Below are 23,141 nucleotides of genomic sequence, written 5' to 3'. Positions count from 1 at the left end.
CTCCTTTACCAAAGAGTTTACTTCCTCGATACTGACTGATTGCTAACATTTGCCTTAGTGGCAGTTGTTAGGAATCTGAGAAGTTAGTGACGCTCCATAGCTCAGTATGTCTTTGCGTTGTCATGTCCACCATAGAAAAGATGCCTTTATCTTTAACACATTACCAGGAATTTAGTCTTATATCATATAGCAGAATGCTTTTGTTAAACGAAGAACAATAAGAAGACCAATACACAGAGAAATACTTACAGCAATTAATAATTTTGAAGTGTTGATTGTCCCCCAACCAAATAGTGGAGTGTAGATTGTGAAATGTGGTATTGTGTGATGTTCTACATCACACTTCTTTTTTTTTTTTTTTTTCTTTTTTTTTTTTTCTCCAATTTTATTTTGAACGTGTAGAAAATAAAAAATTAAAACAACATAACATACTGTTAATAAAAGTAAGTACACTTGTGAGACAAAACAAACATACAACAGTAGTAAGTAAAGCAACAAAATAAGTTACACAGTGGTCAGCAAAGTCATTAGAAATGAAAATATGCGTGAACACACGTTTGAAAAGGTGTCGGAAGAAGTAGAAACCTATCAGTTCCTTCAAACATTTTGATTTAAATTCACCTCACTCCACTAACGGTTCTTTCTTTTAAATAGTTTCTAAGCAAATTCAAGACTATCATTTATATCAAAGCTCCAATTTCTGACCAAAATATCATGCTTTATGATATACAATCCTTTCTGTAGATCTACGTACAGTCTTATGAGTTTCTTTTTATTTATGGATCAGTCAATTCTACGATAAATTCTGTCGAAGCTAATGCAGTTGAACTAATCCATTTTGACTGCGGACTAGTTTATGTTTTAATATGAAGGCATGTAATATATTATTGAAAGGTTTTTCAATAATTCTCCAGAACTGTGATAGAAGAAAGACAGGCCTGTAGTTTGTGAAGTTTTGTAGGTCGGAATAATTTTTGCAGTTTTCATTCTATTTGGAAATTGCCCAATGTGAAATGATAAATTGGCGATGTTCGCAAGTGGTTTGAAGATTTACAGAATTACAGTACCCTTTTCACTGTTTTCATATCAATTTGATAATAATCAGAAGAGGATTTATCTTAGCAATTGTTAGCAATATTAATTAGTTGTTTTCTTCAACAAGTTTGAGAAACATTGAACTTTTTGACTTTCTTTCAATTAGGTGAATGTTAGTATAGTTTGCTATACTAATAGAATAGTTTGCTGTATCACGATCAGGATTTTATTTCTGCTAGATTTGGTCAAACATTTGAAAAAGTAATCTGTTGAATTTATCCATGACATAATCCACTGTTAATGTGTATATCATTTTATATAAAATAGGCTAGTGCCATTCTTAATCACATTATTAAATACATTCCAAATGCCTTTAATGCTGTGTCTCTTATTTTCTCATAGTTTGGTGCAATCTTCTTTTTAAACATATTCTGATCTATCTGATTCTTTAGTTTTGTATTTCATAAATTCCCTATATAACGTGTTTTTCTTTGTGCAGGCATTTATTAGCCCTTTTGATATATATATATATATATATATATATATATATATATATATATATATATATATATATATATATATATATATATATATATATATATATATATATATATATATATATATATATATATATATATATATATATATATATATATATATATATATATATATATATATATATATATATATATATACTAAGAAATTCTTCATAAATTTTATCAGTCTTTTTCTTTATATACTGCATTCCAGTCCAGTATTCCAGACACTTTATTGGCAGAAAACCAATGGTTCTTGTAAATCAAAATTAAATATGTCTTAGTACATCTGAAACAATAGTGTGCATATGCATCTGATTACGGGTGCGTCATTTGATAAAGTATCTTTTACATAATTTGTAACCTATTTTCCTCTAAGGTATTGTACACAAGCAGAGACAAGCCATAGAAACCATACCAAAGTTTTCTCTGAATTCCATTCTCTACTTACAGTAGTCGACTAACTTGTTGGGCAAGCTAACACTCAAGATAGACGCTTGTGTTGTTGTTATTGCCGGATGTGTTTTTAGGTAGGAGCAATATACCGGTTCAATCTCCATGTGGCACACGATCAAACAAAAGTTGATATCCATGTCGTCATTATGGTTATGCTGACATTTTTATTTAAAACTCGGAGGCATGTTTGCTCTCAGGCTTATTAGGCCCACCACAGACCGAGCGACTCGACCAAACTTGACTGAACTTTTGAATATTATGCAAAGTTCTACAACTGATTTTACTGAGGGGCAGACCGTCGGCCATTAGTTTTTCAGTGATTCAAGCCATTCCAATTACATACAATAACAGAGCTGGGCATTTTACTAAAAATTGAGTGTCCGTTATTCGACATTCATCTACAGCGTGGGTAACCACGCTGTCGTACGCTGTCGTCCGTCATTCGCCTTTTTTTCTGCGGCTAAAAAAAATAGTACTCGGCCTATAGAGGCCCGACCGCCTCTAATTTTAAATGGCTGTTGGTGAGTCTGACTGAACCTTCACAAGGCAACCAGTCCAGGGTGTACTCCGCCTCTTGCAGAAAGCTAGAATAGGAATTAACTTTCCCCTTTCCTTGAACAGGATAAGGAGTCAAAAATGAACAAAGTTTAACAGTAAACACCTGCTCAGATCTCAGCAGATTCTCGTAGTGCGCTTATGCAGTTTGAGGTAAATTGTGAAGATTGCTTCATTCTAAATGCAATACACTTTGGGTTTTGTGCTTTGTTTTGTGTTGTTTTTGGCACAGATTACTAATTTAGGCATCTTTTTTTAATTTACGTTACTCTTCCAGAAGGCACGTGACTGGAATTTTTTATGTTTAAACTAAATTCATATAAACGTATATATGACCCTCTGACTTAATGAACTGTGAATACAGTACGGCATATGTTCATTTAGAGATATATGCCCCCCCCCCCCCCCCCCTTCTCAAGTGGCCAAATTGGCTCAGATTTTTTTTGAGAAAAGCACATTTGATTGAATGAGCATGAGTGAAAAGAGATTCTATGCGGTGCACATTTATCTCTGCCTCATAGTACCTGATCCCTATGGAGGGCCTATTTACAATCAAATTGCTATCATTCAAGTCTGTCTTATTGTGTGAATCAATTACTTTTGAAGTAACCATTTACAGCCCCCCCAAGACACGTCTGCTGTTAAATGATTATTTCATGGGGTGTTGAGCAAATAGCCTTAGTGTTGACTGGAGCCACTTAAAGTAGCTATAATTACCACTGAGATCTGACTTAATTGGAAGTGACACAAGCCACGATTTGTCTTAGATATGCTGGTTAGTGGTTACTAAGTGATTGAGAGCAACGACCTATTCACAGCAGAGTTGTTGATAACCCTCCATAATTTCTGCGTAGCAGCAACATGCTATGAACTCCCTGTCTACATATTGTTGCTGCGCTCTGTCCCTGGCAAAGACTGTTAAGGCCAATGTGAGCGCTGAGCGGATTAAGTCCTTTTGTTTTGCTGTTACCGCAGGTTAGCAGAGCTCCATTTAGGACGGCAGTAGCTGATTTATGGGAGCTGTGTCTTTGTTCTCTGTATGACATTGGGACATTTTGACTGCGTTATGTGGATACACATGAAGGCAGTGAAGGCAAAGGGTGCTGTTTTGAAAGAGCTGTATTTGCTTCAAAGACTGAGAAGCTTGAAATGTCCATCGTGTCAGACTGCCTTAAGTGCATTAGAATGGGAAGAAGCAACAGGTATGTGAGTCTGGCTATAACTTTATCACTTGACTGAGTAATGCTTTGCTCTGGTCAATGTTTGGATGAGAATTTGCAACAGCACAATCATGGTCAATGTTAAGTGGAGCTGGATCAGGCTTCTAGGTTTTCATATCGTCGCTGTCCTTTGAAAAACACGTATGTCCAATTGTATATGTATTTATTTCTAAGTTTCACGTTAATATGATGTCTGTAACGCAGAAACCCCATTCACGAAAATGTTTTAAAAAAATTTAAAGCGGATATGTGTTTTTCACAGGACAGCGATTATATGCTGCGTTTTCATGGAAAATATGCCCTGTACATGCAAGATAATGATGAAGATGTGAAATGAGGAAGTGTTTGCTTCCTAGCATTAATTGTTGTATGGTGGAAGCAGCCTGCATTGTTGAGTCACAGCACACATTGACAATATTTCCAACCTGGTTGCGATTGGTGATTAATCGTGCAGTTATAGAAACTAAATGCTGTGCGTCATCAAACGTGGACCAACGTTGTCGAATTTCTTAAAATGATAAAATACAATCTTAAATCTAATGATCTTGTGCTTGTGTATATGTCATCTAAACAGTAAATTTTATGCCTTTGCTTTGTTCCACAAGGATGTGAAATGAATTTCTGCTGACGCTATTGTGACATGAGGATTTAGGCTGTATAGTCAGTTAACTTTTGCAGGTGCATTTTCAGATTATTTTGAAAATGATTGTTTTTTTTTCCTATTATTCACAATATATGTTTGCTTGCTGCCAAAACCGTTTTCCCCACTGTGGGATCAATAATGTGTTCTACTACTTGGGACTTGATGCAAGTGACAAGCTCCTCAGAATTGTGTAAAATAAATGTTTACAGTATTTGAACATGTTTTTTGCCATGAGAAGAATCCTTTAACTAGAAAGTATTTGGGGAAATGTAGTTTTTCATTAAGGCAGCTTGTTGGTTCAAAAACTTAATAAGGGTCCATTTTATGCTTTATTTTTTATTCATTTTACATCATTAGATAGATGACCGACTTTGTGCATAACAAAATAATCGAATATGTATTTCGGATTACATGGTGGTTTATGTAAACTGTCCTCTTTTCAAAGAATATGATGACTAATCGTCTTTCTAATTTTTCACGTCTCCTACTTCCCTGCAGGATGGAGTCGTCATGTCTGGACCTGGCCTTGGAAGGTGAAAGGCTCTGTAAGGCTGGCAATTATCGCGCTGGTGTGTCTTTCTTTGAGTCTGCCATCCAGGTTGGGACCGAGGACCTCCAAATCCTCAGCGCCATCTATAGCCAGCTTGGCAATGCTTACTTTCACTTGCAGGAGTATAACAAAGCCTTGGAGTACCATCGGCATGATCTCACACTTACAAGGTGAAGTTACAGTACATAAAAAAAGTTAAAAAAAAAAAAGAAAAAAAAAAGCTGATTAAAACCTCTTCCAAACATGGTTTTCAGTCACATTATAATGTTACAGACAGTTCCATTTGATTGATTACAGGGTTGTCATTTATCTTTTAGGACGATTGGCGATGAACTTGGTGAGGCCAAAGCCAGTGGCAACCTTGGGAACACATTAAAGCTTTTAGGACGCTATAATGAAGCCGTGGTTTGTTGCCAAAGACATTTAGACATCACCAGAGCTATGTGTGACAAGGTGGGTATTTATGATCATGGCTTGAGTAATGACTTTAGTATTGTGTTGTCTGTACAAATTTATTTAAAAAAAAATCATTCATCTTATTGCAGGTACAGTAGCCAATGTGACAAAGTGCTCATAATATTAAAATATGTTTTATCAACAGACTTATTTACAAGTATAATTTGGTGTCATTTGTGGGCTTGGTAAAGAAGTGCCGCCAACGTTGTCATCCACAAATGAAAAACGAGCATTTCATACATTGCATATCTATTTCATTTCATTTCATCAATATTTGTTATGAAATAATGTAAGTTATCTGTAAAACACTGAACTAGCAAAGGGTAGAAGCTGAACTTTATTTGATTCATTCTGTCTCTGAAATTTGCACTCCTGAGCTCTCTCAATCACACACTAAAGAAAAACGTGGAAAAAGCAAGACAGTATGGGACACATCACATGTAAACATTAATTGAGCCATGAGAAGAGAAAATGTGAACTTATCCGTAGACTTGTCTGCATGCATTTTTTGGTGACTGGATGGTCCTATCTATGTTTGAGCCCAGACCACACGCTGTCTATTCGGAAAAAATGGACATATTTCCACATTTGACCATAATACACTTAGCCACTGAGTGTTGATCCATCCCAGAAGCTTCCACGCCTACAGAATTCTCCAGCACTTATGGACATACGAGGCTTCATTTTGGCGGTTATAAAACAGTATGTTAGCTTGCATTTCATATGCATGTACTTAACCCATTCTTGTATCCACCAAAGCGAATCATCTCTTTCAGCCATATTTGTTTGAAAATCATGCCTATTTGTGATGATGAATCAGTTAATTATTGTTTTCAGTGATGCCACAGCCACAGGATACTTTGGGTGTGCTCTAGAACTATGTTATATCAAGCACCAGACTCAAATTGTGCATGCAAGCAGGTCTACTGTCAGTGAATTGTAAGTATATTATTACAACACTGCGGCATCCATCATTGAAATCTGTTTTGCACGCTGTAGGTTGGGCAGGCCCGGGCGCTGTATAATTTTGGGAACGTTTACCACGCCAAGGGCAAAAGCATCTGTTGGTCGGGGACAGAGCCAGGAGAGTTTCCAGAGGAAGCAAGGATAGCCCTGAGGAAAGCTTCACAGTACTATGAGTGAGTTAGTGCCACAGTCTGTCCCTTAACTTTGATTACTTTTTTTTTTCCTTTCATAAAGGGAAGCAGCAACCATACATACCCATACAGTGTAAAAGCAAAGGGTTACATTAAAGTTCTCTACTGTGTGAATGTCACGCAAATGCTGAATTCTGTGGAAGTTCGAAGTTGTACGGAAACACGAACGGAAGTCTGTTTAAAATGATAGGCGTAATCGTCTATCGATGACTATTTGGTCTGACCGGACAAAAAGGCGGATAGACGGATGGCGGAAGGCAATAAACGGACCAGGAAACTTTAGTAATGCCCAGCTCTGGTTATAACCAGCTGAGTGGCAGCTGTGAGGTCGCTAGGCGTCATCAGGGAAGGTGGGAACATTTTCTTCCATGGGAACGGGCTGCGTTGAACCACCAAGTGGACACGTACTTAAGTAATGAGGATCTTGCGTCACCATGGTAACAAATTGAAATTCTCGCATTTCTGCACACTTTTGCCTTTCAAAGGAAAATGGCAATTACTGCATATGTCAATTTTTAAACTGTCAGGGACTCATTTTGACATGTTATGCATGAAACAGTCCAAAAACATTTGGATTATCATGGAAGGGGCACTTTAAGGAGAAAACAATTCTTAGCATTCTCATATCTATACTAATAAATTACATTGTAAAAATTGTTCATTGTGGGCGGCACGGCTCGACTGGTTAGCACGGCCGCCTCACAGTTCAGAGGTCGTGGGTTCGATCCCGGCTCCGGCCTCCCTGTGTGGAGTTTGCATGTTCTCCTTGTGCCTGCGTGGGTTTTCTCCGGGTACTCCGGTTTCCTCCCACATTCCAAAAACATGTATGGTAAGTTGATTGGACTCTCTAAATTGCCCCTAGGTGTGATTGTGAGTGCGGATGTTTGTTTGTCTCTGTGTGCTCTGCGATCGGATGGCAACCAATTCAGGGTGTCTCCCGCCTACTGCCCGAAGACAGCTAGGACAGGCTCCAGCACGCCCGCGACCCTTGTGAGGAGAAGTGGTATAGATAATGGATGGTTGGAAATTGTTCACTGAGCATTTCAAAAATATGTGAAACATGAAATGTTATCTTGTTGTAAGAGCACCTAATCTTGGCTGTAATTTTAGGGCAAACCTGTGCTTGGTGAAGGAGTTGGGGGATCATGCAGCCCAGGGTCGCACCTATGGGAACCTTGGTAATACATATTATCTGCTGGGGGATTTTGAAACTGCTGTAGCAGCGCATGAAAAGGTAGGCTTAACACAGGTGAAAATCATAAGTACACATCCATCATCTCAAATTAGCTTGTCTTTGTCCGTTAAGGGATCGTTGTGCCTTTGCTTGTTTTGACCACTTGTGAATGTGAGCAACAAATTGTATTGAGACTAATATTAACCCTTCTATTTGTTATGTTTGCCAGCGTCTTCTTATTGCCAAAGAGTTTGGGGACAAGTCTGCTGAAAGGAGGGCACACTGTAACCTTGGCAATGCTCATATATTCCTTAGCCAATTTGAAGTGGCGGCCGGTCATTATAAGTAAGTGTAACCCCTTTTTTTTTCTTTCTTTTTTCTTTTTTTTTTTAATCCGATAACAAAATCACCATTCTAGTTGTCTTATGCTGTTTAGACGATGTGCTGTTTCTATAACGCGGTATATACAAGATCTATTTACACCTTGAAATCATTCAAAACCTACCGGTATATTGCTTGAGCCTCACAAATAAGCTCTTCAGGCAGCACTCATTAAATTTGTATTTGATTCGGATTAAATAAAGATGAGAGGAGCCTTGTGAAAGGCCTATATGGCTACATCTGCATAAAAATACAAAACAGATCCATCACATGAACTGTGAATAATGTTTCATTACGAGGAGAAAAAAATAGAAACTACTTGAAACAATAAACCCTGTTCACCAAAGTTGAGTCAAAATATACTTATTGAAGTGATTCTTAAAGAAGACCTCAAAAAATAACAAAGGATTAAAATGGAGAGGGAAAAAATGGGATAACTGTCATTCCCCTGCACCCACCCAACATACTTTCTTTGACCTGGTCTCCGCCTCTGCTTTGCTCTTAGGAGGACTCTGCAGCTGGCCAGGCTTTTGAAAGACAAGGCAGTGGAGGCCCAAGCCTGTTACAGTTTGGGCAACACCTACACACTCCTTCAGGACTATGAGAGAGCCATTGATTATCACCTCAAACATCTGGTAATTGCCCAGGACCTCAATGACAGGTACAGGCCATACAGTGCATTCCTTTGTCATACTTCTCTGGCTAAATGAACAAGTAAAAGTGTACTACTGGTCTTTGGTTGGGAACAGAGTAATTTCAGTACATTGCTTATTGTAAGTTCCTCTTTGGTGACCTCTGAAGACTGTTCACAAAACAAACCAATTCAATCTTGTTATTGCTTTATGTACTTTACAAAGAGCACTTCAACATTTGTCATACTCAGGAAATGTCCAAATTAGCTTTGGTTTGTTAGTGGCACCAAACGTTTCTGAAATGGAGTTAATCAATTTATTACCTTCACTGGTACTGAATGTTAATTTTCTCCGGTTTGAATAACAGTGATGGCCTTACACTGACTGTCATATGTAATCTAATTTCAAGCTGCTTTCCTCTGTGTTCTTCTTCAGGATTGGTGAAGGAAGGGCATACTGGAGTCTAGGAAATGCCCATACCGCCCTGGGGAACCACGAGCAAGCTATGCACTTTGCTGAAAAACATCTGGAAATTGCCAAAGAGGTGAGTGATTACTGTTTACTACGTCCGTCCTCAGAGTCTTCTGTGAAGCACCAACATCCCCATCTAGCGGTCAGAGAGGAAATAGCAATAAAAAATGACTACAAATAGTTAGGCATTCCTGTTTTGATGATGATAATACTAATAATAATGCATCAGATTTGTTTGACGCCTTTCTGGACACTCAAAGCTGCTCTTTAATTTGTAATTCATATCTATAAATGCTTACCATCTTTCAAAAAATCAAGCCTTGTTCATAAATATAAAATACTGCACAAAGGTGTTGGAAATGAAGGATTTAAATCTATATGAATGGCTTTACATTAGCCAACAGGTTAACCAAAAACCAATATAGCAATTACACATTTACAGACGTTGCATAATCCATTCAAAGTGTTAGTCAGCATGCCTTAATCTGACCATGGGACCAGCTGGAGAGGATCAGCCCTACAGACAGGGCCAACCAAGTAGGAGACCAGTCCACATTATGTTTGGATTTTGAACACAGTATAAATGTGAGGGCTGTATGTTAGACCGTGCCCCTTTTCTGCTCTCGCCCGGCTCGGGTGAGAGCATTCGCGAGGATGGAGAAATTGCCCAGATCTGATCATTTTATGATTCCCAAACCTCAGAGATGGAAAAGAAAACAGATGAGCAAATTCATTTGACTTATGTCAGTCATTATTTACATTGGATACCTTCTTGAAAGATAAAACAAAATCGCATTGAGTAAGTAGTTGTTTTGAAAATTGCTAATTGGTCTTATGCCCTGGAGACCTGCAAAACTTTCCAACAGGAATAATTCAATTTATTCTTTGCCACAACAACTATATATAATAACTAATAATTCACTGTGCTCATTCGTTACAGCCCAGTCCCCCGCCAAGGCTGGACTGTTAACAAAAGTGAAAAAACATTTGTGAAGTGTCACATTTTTTTCTCCGTCACTTTGTCAAGCTACTTTTTGGTTCATGGTGGTTGCCTAACAAATTAGGATTGCTATTACGATTTTTGGGGGTGTGTAGCTCCAGCACATTTCATCCATCGTCCCACCAAAATGTAATAGGCTCTTCCTTGGTCCATCAGCACCCCTCTACAATTTTTTGTGGAAATGTTTAGTTTTTGTTGTGTGTTTGCTGAATGTGTCCTACTATTTATTTTGTTACCATGTCATGATTTCTGAGAAAGAGAACAAAACAAAAGGTAGTGCTGGCCTAAGCCCCTAAAAGTTTGTTTGTGTTATATTTTATTTACTCTTGCTGTACATTTTACCTCTCCAGCCAGTTCAGGGTGTAGCCCACCTCTTGCCCAAAGTCAGATAGATAAGTTCCAGCATACTTGCAAACCTGGTGAGGATAAGCGGTACAGATAAAGGATGGATGGATGGATGGAGGGATGGATGTACATTTTAATTTATAGGGTCAACAGATCCCTGAAGTATTCTGTTTGTATTACATAATATTACAATTGATCTTATTTCTTTAGACTGGAGACAAAAGTGGTGAGGCGACTGCACGGATGAATTTGTCAGACCTCCGGCTAGTTGTGGGTTTGAAGTCCAACATGTATTCCAACATCTTCAGCAAAACTAACAACACTGCTTTGTCAGTAAGCCACCAGAGTTACCTCAACATGTCAGGTAAATGTGTATTGATCAGTTTCAGTTCGATCCTACAACAGTGTTTTCAATTACCAAACGAGATGTATGTATGTGTGTAATTATATATGTATATAATTAACATTTGATGGCAAAGTGTTGTCTAAACTTCTAGATAACATTTGGCTAAATGTGTGTTTCAGGGATGAAGTCACCGTCAAGGATGCATGGCAGTGCAGAGACCCTCGACAGTCCAAATCAAACTGGAGATTCATCATCGCAGCCGGTTTGTGCAACATTTATGGTATCAATTTGTCAAGAATATAGACATCAATAAATGTCGGTAACCCTATGACAATTCTGGATGTCTATGTTAATGTTACGACGTACATCTCAATGCAATTTCCAGAACTGGGAGGAAGATAGACTGTCAAGGTCTTCAAAAAATAACACAATAATGGCTTCCACAAAGCTCTTCCTCTTTCACCGACTAAAAAGCAAGAAGCACAAAAACAACAAATTTCCAAAAGATCAGCATGAAAACATGTTGGACCACTCAGTTCCTGATTTGGACCCACCAGTGTCTCCTAAGGTACTTTTTAATGCAGCAGCTCGCCCATGCACTCTTATGACAAATGCAACCACATACTCAGGTGTGTCAGAAAGGTTCCAGTACCGGTGTCACAATAGATATATCCATCCATTATCTATACCGCTTATCCTCACAAGGGTTCACACCTAAATTACACGTAAATTACGTTTTCACTTCCAATGTGAGCCAAACAGTCAGCCAGCACATCTATAAAGAGATCCATGATGCACTGGGCATCTGACAGCTCCTAGCCGAGGAGCTGAAGCAACCTCCCTACTCACCTGACCTGACTCAGCATGATTTTTTTTCTAATGGGGGTCACCAAGGGAACCCGTTTTGAAGATATGGATGAGATCAAGATGGCCATGATGACAGAACTATGGAGGATGCCTGAAAAATCCTTCCAGGAGTTCATGAAGGATGAGAAATTACATTAGACACAATCGGTATTATTTTAAAGGGGAAAACTTTTAGTTTATATTTGGATTTGAAGCATAAACATCAGTCCTGAAACTTTCCTAACACACCTTGTATGTTATTTACATATGTATGTTTCGCATACTCTCAGTATCTAAACCTGTTTAATTTGTTTTTTCCTTTGATTGTTGTTTCCTGTAGCCAGCATCACATGACACAATTGGGGAGGATGGCTTTTTCGACCTCCTCTCTCGTTTCCAGGGAAACAGAATGGATGACCAAAGGTGCTCTCTTTTAGATGGCTTGAGCCATCAGCCTGCCAGTTCCTCTCCCTCATCCACCCCACCTGTAGCTGAAAGGAAATGTAAGTGTGCCCTTGTGTCTCGACATCTGTTTTCACACCGTACTAAACTCGAGTTGATGTATTCTTCACTTCAACAATGACAGGTACAGTCTGTCAACCTGGCACATTATGGTGTGAATACAGAATAATATCCACAAACTTTCCCTTAAAATATTAAATGTTGTGAATAGTTGATATGACGTACTAGTCCACTCCACTTCTGTGCTATTGAAAATCAGGCAAGTCAACCTTGATTGCCCAAATGGCCTTTTTGAACCATCAATCGGGGATGATCATTTCATCTGTGATTGTGAAAGTTGCAACTACATCAAATTAGGGATTAGTCTGTTTTGGTGCCAATTTTGACAATTACTTTATGAGTCAAAAGTATCAACATCTGCAATCCCATTGTGGCTCCACTGTGTTGGAAAGTTACTGGCAAAAGTACAAGTGTCCTTTTATCATGTAATTTGGTATACTGTTGCTGATTTTGTTCCTAGCTACAGGTATACTGGATTGCGAAGCTCCATTGCAGGATCCCGGTCATTTCCTGGAGCTGCTGGCCAGCTCCCAGGCCCGTCGTCTGGACGACCAACGAGTCAGCCTGAGCCATTTTCCTGGCTTGAGACTCAGCACCTGCAACCGGCCCAGTACACCCTCCACCTCCAGCGAAAACCAAGACCCTTCACAAGGTGATGAGAGATGATATTCAAACTCCTCACTAGTGTTCACTTTCACACCTGCTTCCAATAATACTTGTTCTGTTTGCTCCTTCCAGCCCCCATTTCCAGTGCAGATCCAGCTCACACACCCTCCCAATACAACTGCATCGAAACCAGCATTAACCAGCCGGAGGGGGATGATGTCTTCTTTGACATGCTAGTCAAGTGCCAGGTGAGAAAACGCTTACTGGATTAATTCATTCGACCAGTAGTAACAGATATAGCAGCATCTATCAAGAGGATCAAATAAATCAGTCATGTTAAAGCTGCCCTCCGCAGGATTTCGAGTTTCTAATCACTACTGCTACCTGCGGCCGAAAAATGAAATTGCACATTTCTTTCTTCGCCTGCATGATGCGCATTCTAAATGACAATATCATCACTTCTTACCTGTGGAGTAGAAAGAAAGCCATTTGTGTGTCGCTTTTCAAGCCCAAATCCAATCTCTGTACTCTCTACCAAAATGCTAAAGGTCAAATGTTTACCCGGGTTCTGGCCCGGTGTCGATCACTAGGAAGTTTCAATCTTCTTTTTTCACTTTTCCTTCTTTTTTTTTTTTTTTTTTTTTTTTTATTTTTTAATTTTTTTTTGCCTTCCTTGAAGAAACTGTGGGTGTCTCGGGCGTGCTAGACAGCGGTCTCTTCTGAGCAGATGTAGAATCCATTATGATGTAATAATAGCTTCTGGTCGCGACTCTGTGAGACAACGATGAGAACACGCACGACATCACATCTGCAGAAAGAGCGCGGGAAATTCGAACCCGATTCCAGTCTGAAAATTATTTTCCAGAGTCTTGAAAGAATACCCATTGTGAGCAGCTAAAGTGTTAATCTGCTATTTATAAAATATGTGAGTCATAAATGGTCAAATGAAAACACAATTTTAAAGATATTTTGGGGCAAAATTCTGCAGAGTGCAGCTGTGGAGGATCAATATAAAGTGGGAATAAAACTACACACCTCTGTTCAAATGCAACGTTTGTGATTTTTTTTAAAAATGAGACAACCATTAATCATAACAAAAACGTTTTCCACCATTTAATGTGACATATAACCTGTACACCTCAATTGTTTTTTTAAGAGGGAAAGTAAAAAGGAACAAATGAAATAACATCGCAGCACAAGTGTATACAGTGCATCCTCTTATAACTGGGATGTGACTGTGCTCACAATTAACCAATCATATTCAAACTGATGTTGAGTGAGAGTGAGCACACACCTGAAACCATTTAAAGTGATTGTGATCAACCCCCAAGCCCCAAAGTCCAGTTGTTCTGTTTTTAAGTGTTCATACTTCATAATACTCTTCGTCGCTGATGGTGTAAAGGTACACTCGCCTGAGTTGTGTGCGAGCATGGGATTGGTTCCCACTCAGTGGCTGCATCTGTGTGTGTGTGTGTGCCCTGGGACTGGCTGGAGACCAGTTCATAGTATAGTCCGCCTTTCGGCTGGGATAGGCTCCAGCACCTCCCCACGACCCTGTGCAGGATAGTTGGTGTGGAAGATGACATGACATAATAGTCTCCACCTTAACCAAGCGCACAGGTCCATCTGAAGAAATCTATTAAGTTGTACAGATTATAGGTCACATTGTGTAAACAGTCTTGAAATGATATAGCTTGGTCTCATGGTGTTATATCCCAAAAACCTGCATTTGAACAGGGGCGTGAAGACTTTTTTTTTTTTTTACATGCACTTGATCAATCATCAGATTTAATAATAGTTGTGTGTCGTTATTGAAGAGCTCCAGACTGAATGACCAAAGGTGTGCTGCTCCACCTTCTGCCACACGAGGACCGACTGTGCCAGATGAGGATTTCTTCAGTCTCATCATGCGTTCACAGTCAAACAGGATGGAGGAACAGCGGGTCGTGCCGCCATCTGATGTCACTCAGTCCAAACCAGACTGATGTCATGGAACAAAATTCCAATTTTTAATTATTGTAGGATTCAAAATGGAACCTCTGACCTCTTGTTTTGTTTTATATTTTATTTTCTTAATCTTACAAAACGGAACAGAAAATATAAAGTATTCATGGTCTCCAATTATATGGGAATCATCTTCGGGATTGTGAAATTTCAGGAATATAAAGCTTCCATACTAAGAGTTGTTGTCTCTTGCTAAGTGGCAGATTCTCCCAAATTTCAGCATCTTTTGGTAGTGCCTCTCAATGACAATGAATGAAAAGGCCAAAATGAAAACAAGAAGGACACTTGTCTAGGAACTTGACTCCCATCACTGGATAGCACTTGCCTCTATATATCCTGTGTTATGCAAAAGCACAAACTTTGAACATCCTTTTGGATTGGTGTAGCCTTTCCTTTTGGATTAATGTCAACCAAGTTTTCTTTTTTGGACATATCTTACATGGGGCCACGACTGTGGCCACATTGTCCGCTTCTCCAGTGTCAAATCATTTGGGAAATGCTTGTTGGAACAAGTACTGTATTGTCTCTGGACCAAATGTTTCTTTGCCAGTCATAAAAGTAATTATTCTTTCTGAAGTATTTTAAGCATGTACTGCACATTTAAGTGCCATGAGTAATGTTTTCCTTCTTTAAGGCCACACTTTTGAAAGGACTTTAACTGGTAAAATTGTTTGAATTTCATACTGATGAGGTCTCAAAACAAACACCAGGGGAAAAAAAATAGTCATTTTATTCTCATGTATTCACCTCTGATTTCTTAAGTACAAAACCTTAAATCAAAGTGACATGTCATAAACACATCTCAGATCTGAGTGAAATATTTTTCTTTGTACCAGTACAGCAAGTTTACACATTACAAAGAAAACGATTAAGAAAACAATGAAATCTCAACTTTTTCTCCAAATCTTTGCCGTCCAGCATATCTTATTCTCCTGTGCTCTTCCATTCATCATGCAAACTTGACAATTGATTTTATACTTTGAAAACTGTTGTTGTATCCCACGTATACTCTACAAACTAAAAAGTGCCATTCCATACTCAAGCTTCAATAACTGGATGCACTATTCATCTGACGTCAACCTCTCGTGACGCACTCTGCATCTAAAATGACAAAGGACCAGTATGGATTTAGTGACATCTAGTGGTAAAACTTTGTATAGCTTTTCATCACCATGGTTTTCAATGGTCTTCAAGCCCTAAGTCTAAAAAGTATCTCTGGAGATATACTGTAGGGGTGTACTGGGAATGTTATGAAAGTGTAACAAAGAGACAATTGTAACACATGCTCAGTCTGAACAATCAGAAATGCGCTGTGTGCACAAATTGAGCTCATTGGTGAAGCCTCATGCCTCTGAGAACATGTATTCGGACGATTGCGCTAAATTGGCTTGTATGTTATCAATTTGCGTCGGGGAAGAGCAGGGATATCGGCCAATTCCTTATGAGAGTCAATGTCAGAGACTTGTCCTCCCTTTGCATGTCTCCCACCAAATCCTGGTCCTCACATGACACAAATATGGGTACCACATTTCAAAATTTGACAGACTCTAGCACAAAGAACCACTGAGTTACACTTGTTCAAACAAAAAGTGTTGCTATCATCCCTGGTCTCCGCGATCTCACATATGAGACTTCCATTTTTAACATTCATTACAGTTTACCTTATTATTGCTTATTTGAAATGTGTGTATGATAGTCAGAATTTGTAAAAAGGCAGCTAATTATATTAAATGCATGATTTTGGTCGGTGGGTATGAAGGAATGTTCAGAATGAAGATAGCCCTTTGGATTTACATAAAGGGGGGGAAATCAACCCAAACATATTTTTTTCAAGAATATGTTCCTAGCAGGCCCACTAGTTAGAACACGGCATTCTGATTAGTATTGTGTTTGTGGAATATAGGTTAAGCAGCAAAATCCACCCGTTTTTAGCCATCTCTAGCCATTTTGTCACTTTTGGCGACAGAATATGACATCACAGATGCTCAGGGCTCGGATAACGACCAGCTTCGGAAAACAGGTCAGCTGTGATTGGTCGTAACCTGAGCCCTGAGCAACATTTGTCATTTTCAGTCGACACAAGTGACAAAATGGCCACCCCCAGAGTTGGTTAAAAACGGGTGGATAAACTCTTATTTGACAAACACAATATTCATCAGAATGCCTTGTTTCAACTAATGGGCCTGCATAGAACAAATTCTTTAAAAATGCATGTTTGGGTTGACTCCCCTTTATTTAACATATTTTTAATCATGTGCAACTGAAAGTCAAGCACTTTTTTCAGTGTAGGAATGTTTTGTACATCCAATCCAATCGACATGTAAGGCATGTGAAGCATCATGCATTTAACAGGCAGGACTAGTGAATTCTCTGGGCTGCAAAACTAGCCTTCAGATAATTGCATGAAATGTGTTGCTGAAACAAAGACCAAAGATCAAGACTCAGTTGGTTGCTCATAAAACTGTAAGTGTTTTTGACCTACTTGTTTATGCAGCCTTGCAAGAAACAATTATTCTTGTCAAGCCTGTAAACTCCAGATTTTGGGAGGTCTTTACACTCTGATAGGAATCGCTGGAGTTCTGATGTCGGTATCCCACTCTCCTGCTGTTGCTGCAATTCAGTCATTGTGATCGTAAGAAGGTTATGGGAACATCCTTGTGAAAGACTGACATTTCTTGAAGAACAAAGGGTCAAAATTGTGACAGTTAATGGAAACCTCAAATAATACCTTGATGGTGTCATAGGTGTCTGTGATGATAGTGATGAATAGACTGAGGATCATGTAGATGAAAAGCGAGACAAAGGTATAGAGGTAGACTCTGCTGAAAATCCAAATCAGGGTGCTCTTCTGTTGCATGTTTTTAAAGGTGGGAAACATATCATCTCCATTGATCAGGGAAAAGAGACACTCCGATACTGTGTTCAAGGTCCGAAACTTTTTTTTTTTTTTTTTTTTTTTTGGGGGGGGGGGGGTACAAAAGCAGAGAAATGTTCTTACTGTAAGTTTGTCCTTCGTAAATATTTGCAGCCAAGAATATTAGAGCTTTATTTGTCTGAATTATACTTTGAATTTCACTTGCTCATTCAAGCAGCTTTACCTTTTCGTGATACGGGCCAAGGACAATCCATCCACAAAAGCAGTAACTAAGGTAGATTATTCCAGCACAGCAGATAAAACGGATAACATTTGGAAAAGCTGCCCGAAGAGTCAGGATGAGGATCTGTGGGGGAAACGGACATATAAACTCTTTCTGCACCAGAGGAATTTTACCCCAGCAATTATGATTCTAAGCCTGATTTCTAAAATACGAGCTCAGTGAATGGCAGGTGATTGTTTAGGAAAGTTTAGGCACAAGTTTACCTCATTTACGATGCACAAAAGGCAAACAAGTCTAACAAATCAGTACACAGGTGTGTCCGTGTGAAAACTGGTGTAATCCATTGGAAATTATTAATAATAATGTACTATTATCGGCCTTGTAGCTTTAATTACAAAATTATGTTGAATACTGTTTACATAAACACTTATGATGGGATCTTGGGTTGTCGTGCAAATGTTTTCTTTGTTCTGTCAATTTTCCATGAGAAAGTACACCTGAATATTCTCATACTATACATTACAATTAAACTGCTGTCTTGACAAATCTCGACTGTATGCTCAGCTTTGATGATACCATTATATAATGACTCTGTAATGGGAAGTCAACGCAAACATTTTTTTTTTTCAAGAATATGTTCTATGCAAGCCCACTAGTTGAAACATGGCGTTTTGATAAATATTGCATTGTGGAATAAGTGTTAATTCACTCGTTTTTAGCCATCACCGGGGCTGGCCATTTTGTCTTCTGCTGACTGAAAATGACATCACAACTGCTCACTTGGCAACGACCAATCACGGCTCAGAATCAGAAAACAGGTCAGCCATGATTGGTCGTTGATGTTATTTTCAGTCAACAGAAGAAAAAATGGCCACCCCTGCCGATGGCTAACAATTTGTGCATTTTGCTGCTTAATTTATATTCCACAGACGCAAAATTTATCTGAATGCCGTGTTTCAACTAATGGGCCTGCTGGGAACATATTCTTGAAAAAAATATGTTTGGGTTGACTTCTACTTTAACAACTATAATGACTCTTTTCAAAAACAAACACCTTTTCGGCAATCTATAACTACATACACTTTGAATACCTCCATGATCGAAATTCAAACATACTTAAAGTGGAAGTCAACCCAAAAATGTTCTTTCCAATATGTTCTAGACACCTCCAATAGTCATTCTGATTAATATTGGATCTGTACAAAATGAGTTAAACAGCAAAATCCACGCATTTCAGCCATCTCAGGGGGCATTTTGCCACTTTCTGTTGACTGAAAATGACATCACAACTACTCAGGTAACGACCAATCACAGCTCGCCTCTTTTCTGAAACTGAATCATGATTGCCCCTGAGCAACTGTGATGTCATTTTCAGGCAAGAAAAAGTGGCAAAATGGCCGTACCCTAAGATGGACAAAAACGTGTGGCCTTTACGGCTTAACTCATATTCCACAAGAGCAATGTCAAATCAGAATGCCGTGTTTAGACTAGTGGGCCTGCATAGAACATATTCTTGTAAAGAAAACGATTGGGTTGACTTTTTTCTTTAAAGGCAGAATCCCATGATAGATTGAGTAAGATTGTACAGGTGCACAAAATAAAGTGTTAAAAAGCTTTGTGTGTTAAAAAAGTAAACATTCATGAAGAGCTCACATTCAAATTTACTTACATTGTACTTGCGAAAGTAGCCCATGTAGCGGATGACCCCAATCCAAACAAACATGGTGCCTATACCAAGGAAGATACTGCACACATCATAGCTAGCCAGGACCTACAACATAAAATAAATAAAGGTTTATTTGAAGTGGAAGTCAATCCAAACATTTTTTTTTTTCAAGAATATGTTCTATGCAGGCCCACTAGTTGAAATATGGCATTCTGATTAATATTGCGGAATTTGTGGGATATGAGTTAAGCAGCAAAATCCACCCGTTTTTAGCCATCTCAGGGGGCGGCCATTTTGTCACTTCTGGCAACTGAAAATGACATCAAATGGCCACCCCCAAAGATGGCTAAAAACAGGTGGATTAACTCTCATTCCACAAACCCAATATTTATCAGATTGCCTTGTTTCAACTAGTGGACCTGCATAGAACATACTCTAAAAAATATGTTTGGGTTGACTTCTCTTTTAAAAAAAAAAAAAAAAAAAGGAAAAATAAGTGTTGGCAAATATGGATGACATCCACATTTTTGCATGGCTATTACCTTAGTCTGAATATCAATCTTAAGGATGGAGCCAGTGATGGTGAACAAGTCACTAACAATGATCAGGATGTACCAGCCATTAATAAACTCCAGCCTGTCAGACCAGGGCACGTCTTTACCACTCTGGTTCTTGCAGAAGAGTGTGTACTCCTAGGCCAAACAAAATAATGCAGTTCTGAAAGCAAAATGTACCATCTGTGCTTCAAATTGTGAACGGAGTCGACTTACAAGCTGCAGTTGTATCCCAGTGAACACTGACCGTAGGCAGAGAGTAAAGGAAATCATGCATGTAATGATGATGAGGCAGTCAAACACCAGAGTCAGGTATATGTTTTTTGCGGCTGATAGAAAAAAAAATGAATATTATAACTCTAATCCGAAAAGTAAGCACTGATGAACTTCATGTCAGCAAACATACAAGCTCCGGTTACTTTCCAGTCTCTGCATTCATTGATCTCCACATCGTTTTCGAGGTCCACCTTTATCCTGCCACTGTGGACTTCATTGTTGAAAGTGATCTGTGAATGAGAAAGGTTAATCCTCCAAGATCCATATACTTGGTTGCTCCAACATTACGTACCTCTACAAAAAGGTGTCAAATCCAGGTCAAGAAAGTAAAAAACCTGCCACAGTTTGGTAAACAAGCTCGTTTAACTGCCAGTTGAGTAGAAGCACCTGTGGCTAAAGACAAATTAGGGCAGGGTTTTTACTTTCTTGACCTGGATTTGACACCTCTGCATGTACAATTGAATTAAAGCCAATGAGAGCTGGATCAGAAATACTGAAGTATATAGTCACTTTTGAACGAGATACAGTATTTTACAAGACATATATGCATCATTGTAGGTGTTGCTTCATATTTACATGGACAAAATTTCTTTAATCTGATCAACATTCGGGTTAAAATTAGGATTGGATGCACTGTTTGGAATAAAATCTTGATCAGAATATTCCAAATGGGGTATGTACATGAAGCAATTTTATTCCAATCAGGCTTTTAATCCAAATAAATGTGTCCATGTAAAAGTAGCCAATATATATGTTTGTAAATGTGTCTTTTTTTAGTTGACTTTTTAGTTGTGTAGTTGAACAAATAAACACCTCATGTAGATTAGGGCTTCAGAATATATATCGAAAAAATATTGATATTGCCTCGATGCAATATGTATATCGCAAAGACATGCAATAATTTTTTTATGGAATTGTATGCTTTTATGTGATTTTGCACACTTAAATACGCATCACCACACAATAGTTGGACATTATCTAGGGGAGTTACAATAAATTAGCTAAGAACACAGTGACATTGCTTATTTTGTCGCATGAAAAACATGTACTCCTTTCATTGGATAACAAAAATGTTATTTCTTTAGGTACATATTAAATATCGAAATAATATCGATATCCTGTAGTCAACATCCATATGGCATATTGCAAGTTTTTCCAATATCGTACAGCCTACTTTAGATGATGCACTTAAAGATTCACCTATGTGAAATATCAATCGAAAAAAGCAATCTTTCTCAAAACAGAATTTCAGCTCATGTGTTACGGCTCATAATGGCAGTTAGGTGAACCTTATGGAAGGGTTAGGTGAATGTGGCTTCATTCAACAGGTCTTAAAACTAATATTGAAGTGTGTAAATAGCAGAAAGTCACGTCGCACAAGAATGTTGAAGTCATAGCAGTCTGGCAGCTCTCTGTGTCTGACTGTCTGTAAATTGATGGCTTTGAGAACAAATGAGATCTTGATGAAGAGCAATCTGGAAAAAACAAAGCATAAACTGAGATAATTTTTTCTCAGTAGCACTGTGCAGACAAATGGTGCAGCAGTGCAGGTGAAGCCTAACATACCTTTTAAAGTGCAACTGAAACCATGGGAGCACGTCTTGTGATGACGACTGATTCATTGGATGGATGTCAATGCATTCTGTGTGACACAAAACATAATCCACCATCACTTTCAGTGTGTTGTGTGGAATTATTTGCATTTACAGTAATCTGAAAACAATAACCCTACATACCAGTTTCCACATGAGCATCAATTTCAAATGTGTCGTTGCCAGGGTAAATGGTGCCATTCCTATAGAACTCCTGACACAGTGACAAAGGTGTGTAGACGGAGCCAGTTTTCTCATATTCATGATTTCCTACTGTGGTGTTGTGCAGACGTCCATACTGGAAAATAACATTTAAAGTCGTGTTAAAACAAGTTGACTGCGGTACTAAAGGAATGCTAGATGACCACATGAATCAGTATGTCCGAAGTTCACAAACAGATTGTAACTTTAACCACATAAACATGCAGTAAAATGGAGATCCATGAATGATTTACATTCACACAAAAAGAGTGGCAATAATCTGTCAGGGGGAAAAATGCACTAAATAGAGTGATATAGATTCAAATTAAAAAAACAACAACATTAAATTACCTGTTCAATTGCATATTGTATGTGATCATAAACATCTCTTTGTCTGTAAATGGCATATGTTGCAATACTCCCATCAACATAATCCTTCAAGAAGAGGTGCTGAAAAGTCATAAAATTTTCTTCCTTAAAAGTTACAACCATCTGGTTGCTCAGCCCAAACGACACCAACTAAGACAAACAAAAAACAAAAAACAAACGCTGATCAGAACGAGCATGTGAAAAAAAAAAAGTACATTTACATCATAACTACCTGGATCGTGATAACGGCAATTTTGATGATCTGCAGAATAAGTTTCCATGGTTTCCGTCCACGAGCATGATACTTTTCGCAAGGGTTCATGAAGTAATATTTGATTTTCCTTCTGAGATACTCCACATTGTCCACTTCAGTTGAATGATGCCGATGATCGGCCCAGGCAGAGTGTGTGTCTGCATGTACATCATACAAGTTACCGGAATCCTGCATAT

General features: G+C 38.5%; 2 protein-coding genes across 10 annotated transcripts in view; one reads left to right on the top strand and one right to left on the bottom strand.

Annotated features, from left to right (window-relative positions):
- Positions 1–15,747, top strand: part of LOC147138142 (G protein-signaling modulator 2-like) — a 21,747-nt gene extending 6,000 nt beyond the window's left edge. For 3 of the 9 annotated variants that reach the window (XM_086047084.1, XM_086047082.1, XM_086047083.1), the window contains exons 2-16: positions 4,944–5,043; positions 5,116–5,165; positions 5,313–5,448; positions 6,451–6,590; positions 7,719–7,842; positions 8,012–8,127; positions 8,669–8,824; positions 9,231–9,339; positions 10,822–10,975; positions 11,137–11,219; positions 11,343–11,525; positions 12,144–12,306; positions 12,786–12,977; positions 13,064–13,179; positions 14,749–15,747. In XM_086047084.1, coding sequence (XP_085903210.1) covers positions 4,945–5,043; positions 5,116–5,165; positions 5,313–5,448; positions 6,451–6,590; positions 7,719–7,842; positions 8,012–8,127; positions 8,669–8,824; positions 9,231–9,339; positions 10,822–10,975; positions 11,137–11,219; positions 11,343–11,525; positions 12,144–12,306; positions 12,786–12,977; positions 13,064–13,179; positions 14,749–14,916 — 1,989 coding nt within the window. In that variant the 5' untranslated portion in view covers position 4,944 and the 3' untranslated portion in view covers positions 14,917–15,747. Of the gene's footprint in view, positions 1–3,716; positions 3,785–4,943; positions 5,166–5,312; positions 5,449–6,450; positions 6,591–7,718; positions 7,843–8,011; positions 8,128–8,668; positions 8,825–9,230; positions 9,340–10,821; positions 10,976–11,136; positions 11,220–11,342; positions 11,526–12,143; positions 12,307–12,785; positions 12,978–13,063; positions 13,180–13,610; positions 13,895–14,748 lie in introns of those variants that run through there. The other 6 variants (XM_086047081.1, XM_086047080.1, XM_086047086.1 and 3 more) reach the window with 5 other exon arrangements.
- Positions 15,642–23,141, bottom strand: mcoln3b (mucolipin TRP cation channel 3b). The gene is made up of 13 exons (XM_086047087.1): positions 22,924–23,141; positions 22,674–22,841; positions 22,266–22,419; positions 22,096–22,171; positions 21,908–22,004; positions 20,660–20,759; positions 20,470–20,582; positions 20,242–20,391; positions 19,703–19,804; positions 18,034–18,156; positions 17,664–17,870; positions 17,418–17,545; positions 15,642–16,036 (listed from the first exon to the last, which is right to left on the bottom strand). The coding sequence occupies exons 1-13, from the start codon at positions 23,137–23,139 to the stop codon at positions 15,997–15,999; spliced, it is 1,674 nt and encodes a 557-aa protein (XP_085903213.1). The 5' UTR covers positions 23,140–23,141; the 3' UTR covers positions 15,642–15,996.

The sequence above is a fragment of the Filicampus tigris genome, chromosome 12 (assembly GCF_054856515.1).
Source record: "Filicampus tigris isolate MCC_2025a chromosome 12, RoL_Ftig_1.0, whole genome shotgun sequence".
In the NCBI taxonomy this organism is placed as follows: domain Eukaryota; kingdom Metazoa; phylum Chordata; class Actinopteri; order Syngnathiformes; family Syngnathidae; genus Filicampus; species Filicampus tigris.
Note: the sequence above shows the minus strand (reverse complement) of the source record. Positions and strands in the feature narration are given on the sequence as shown.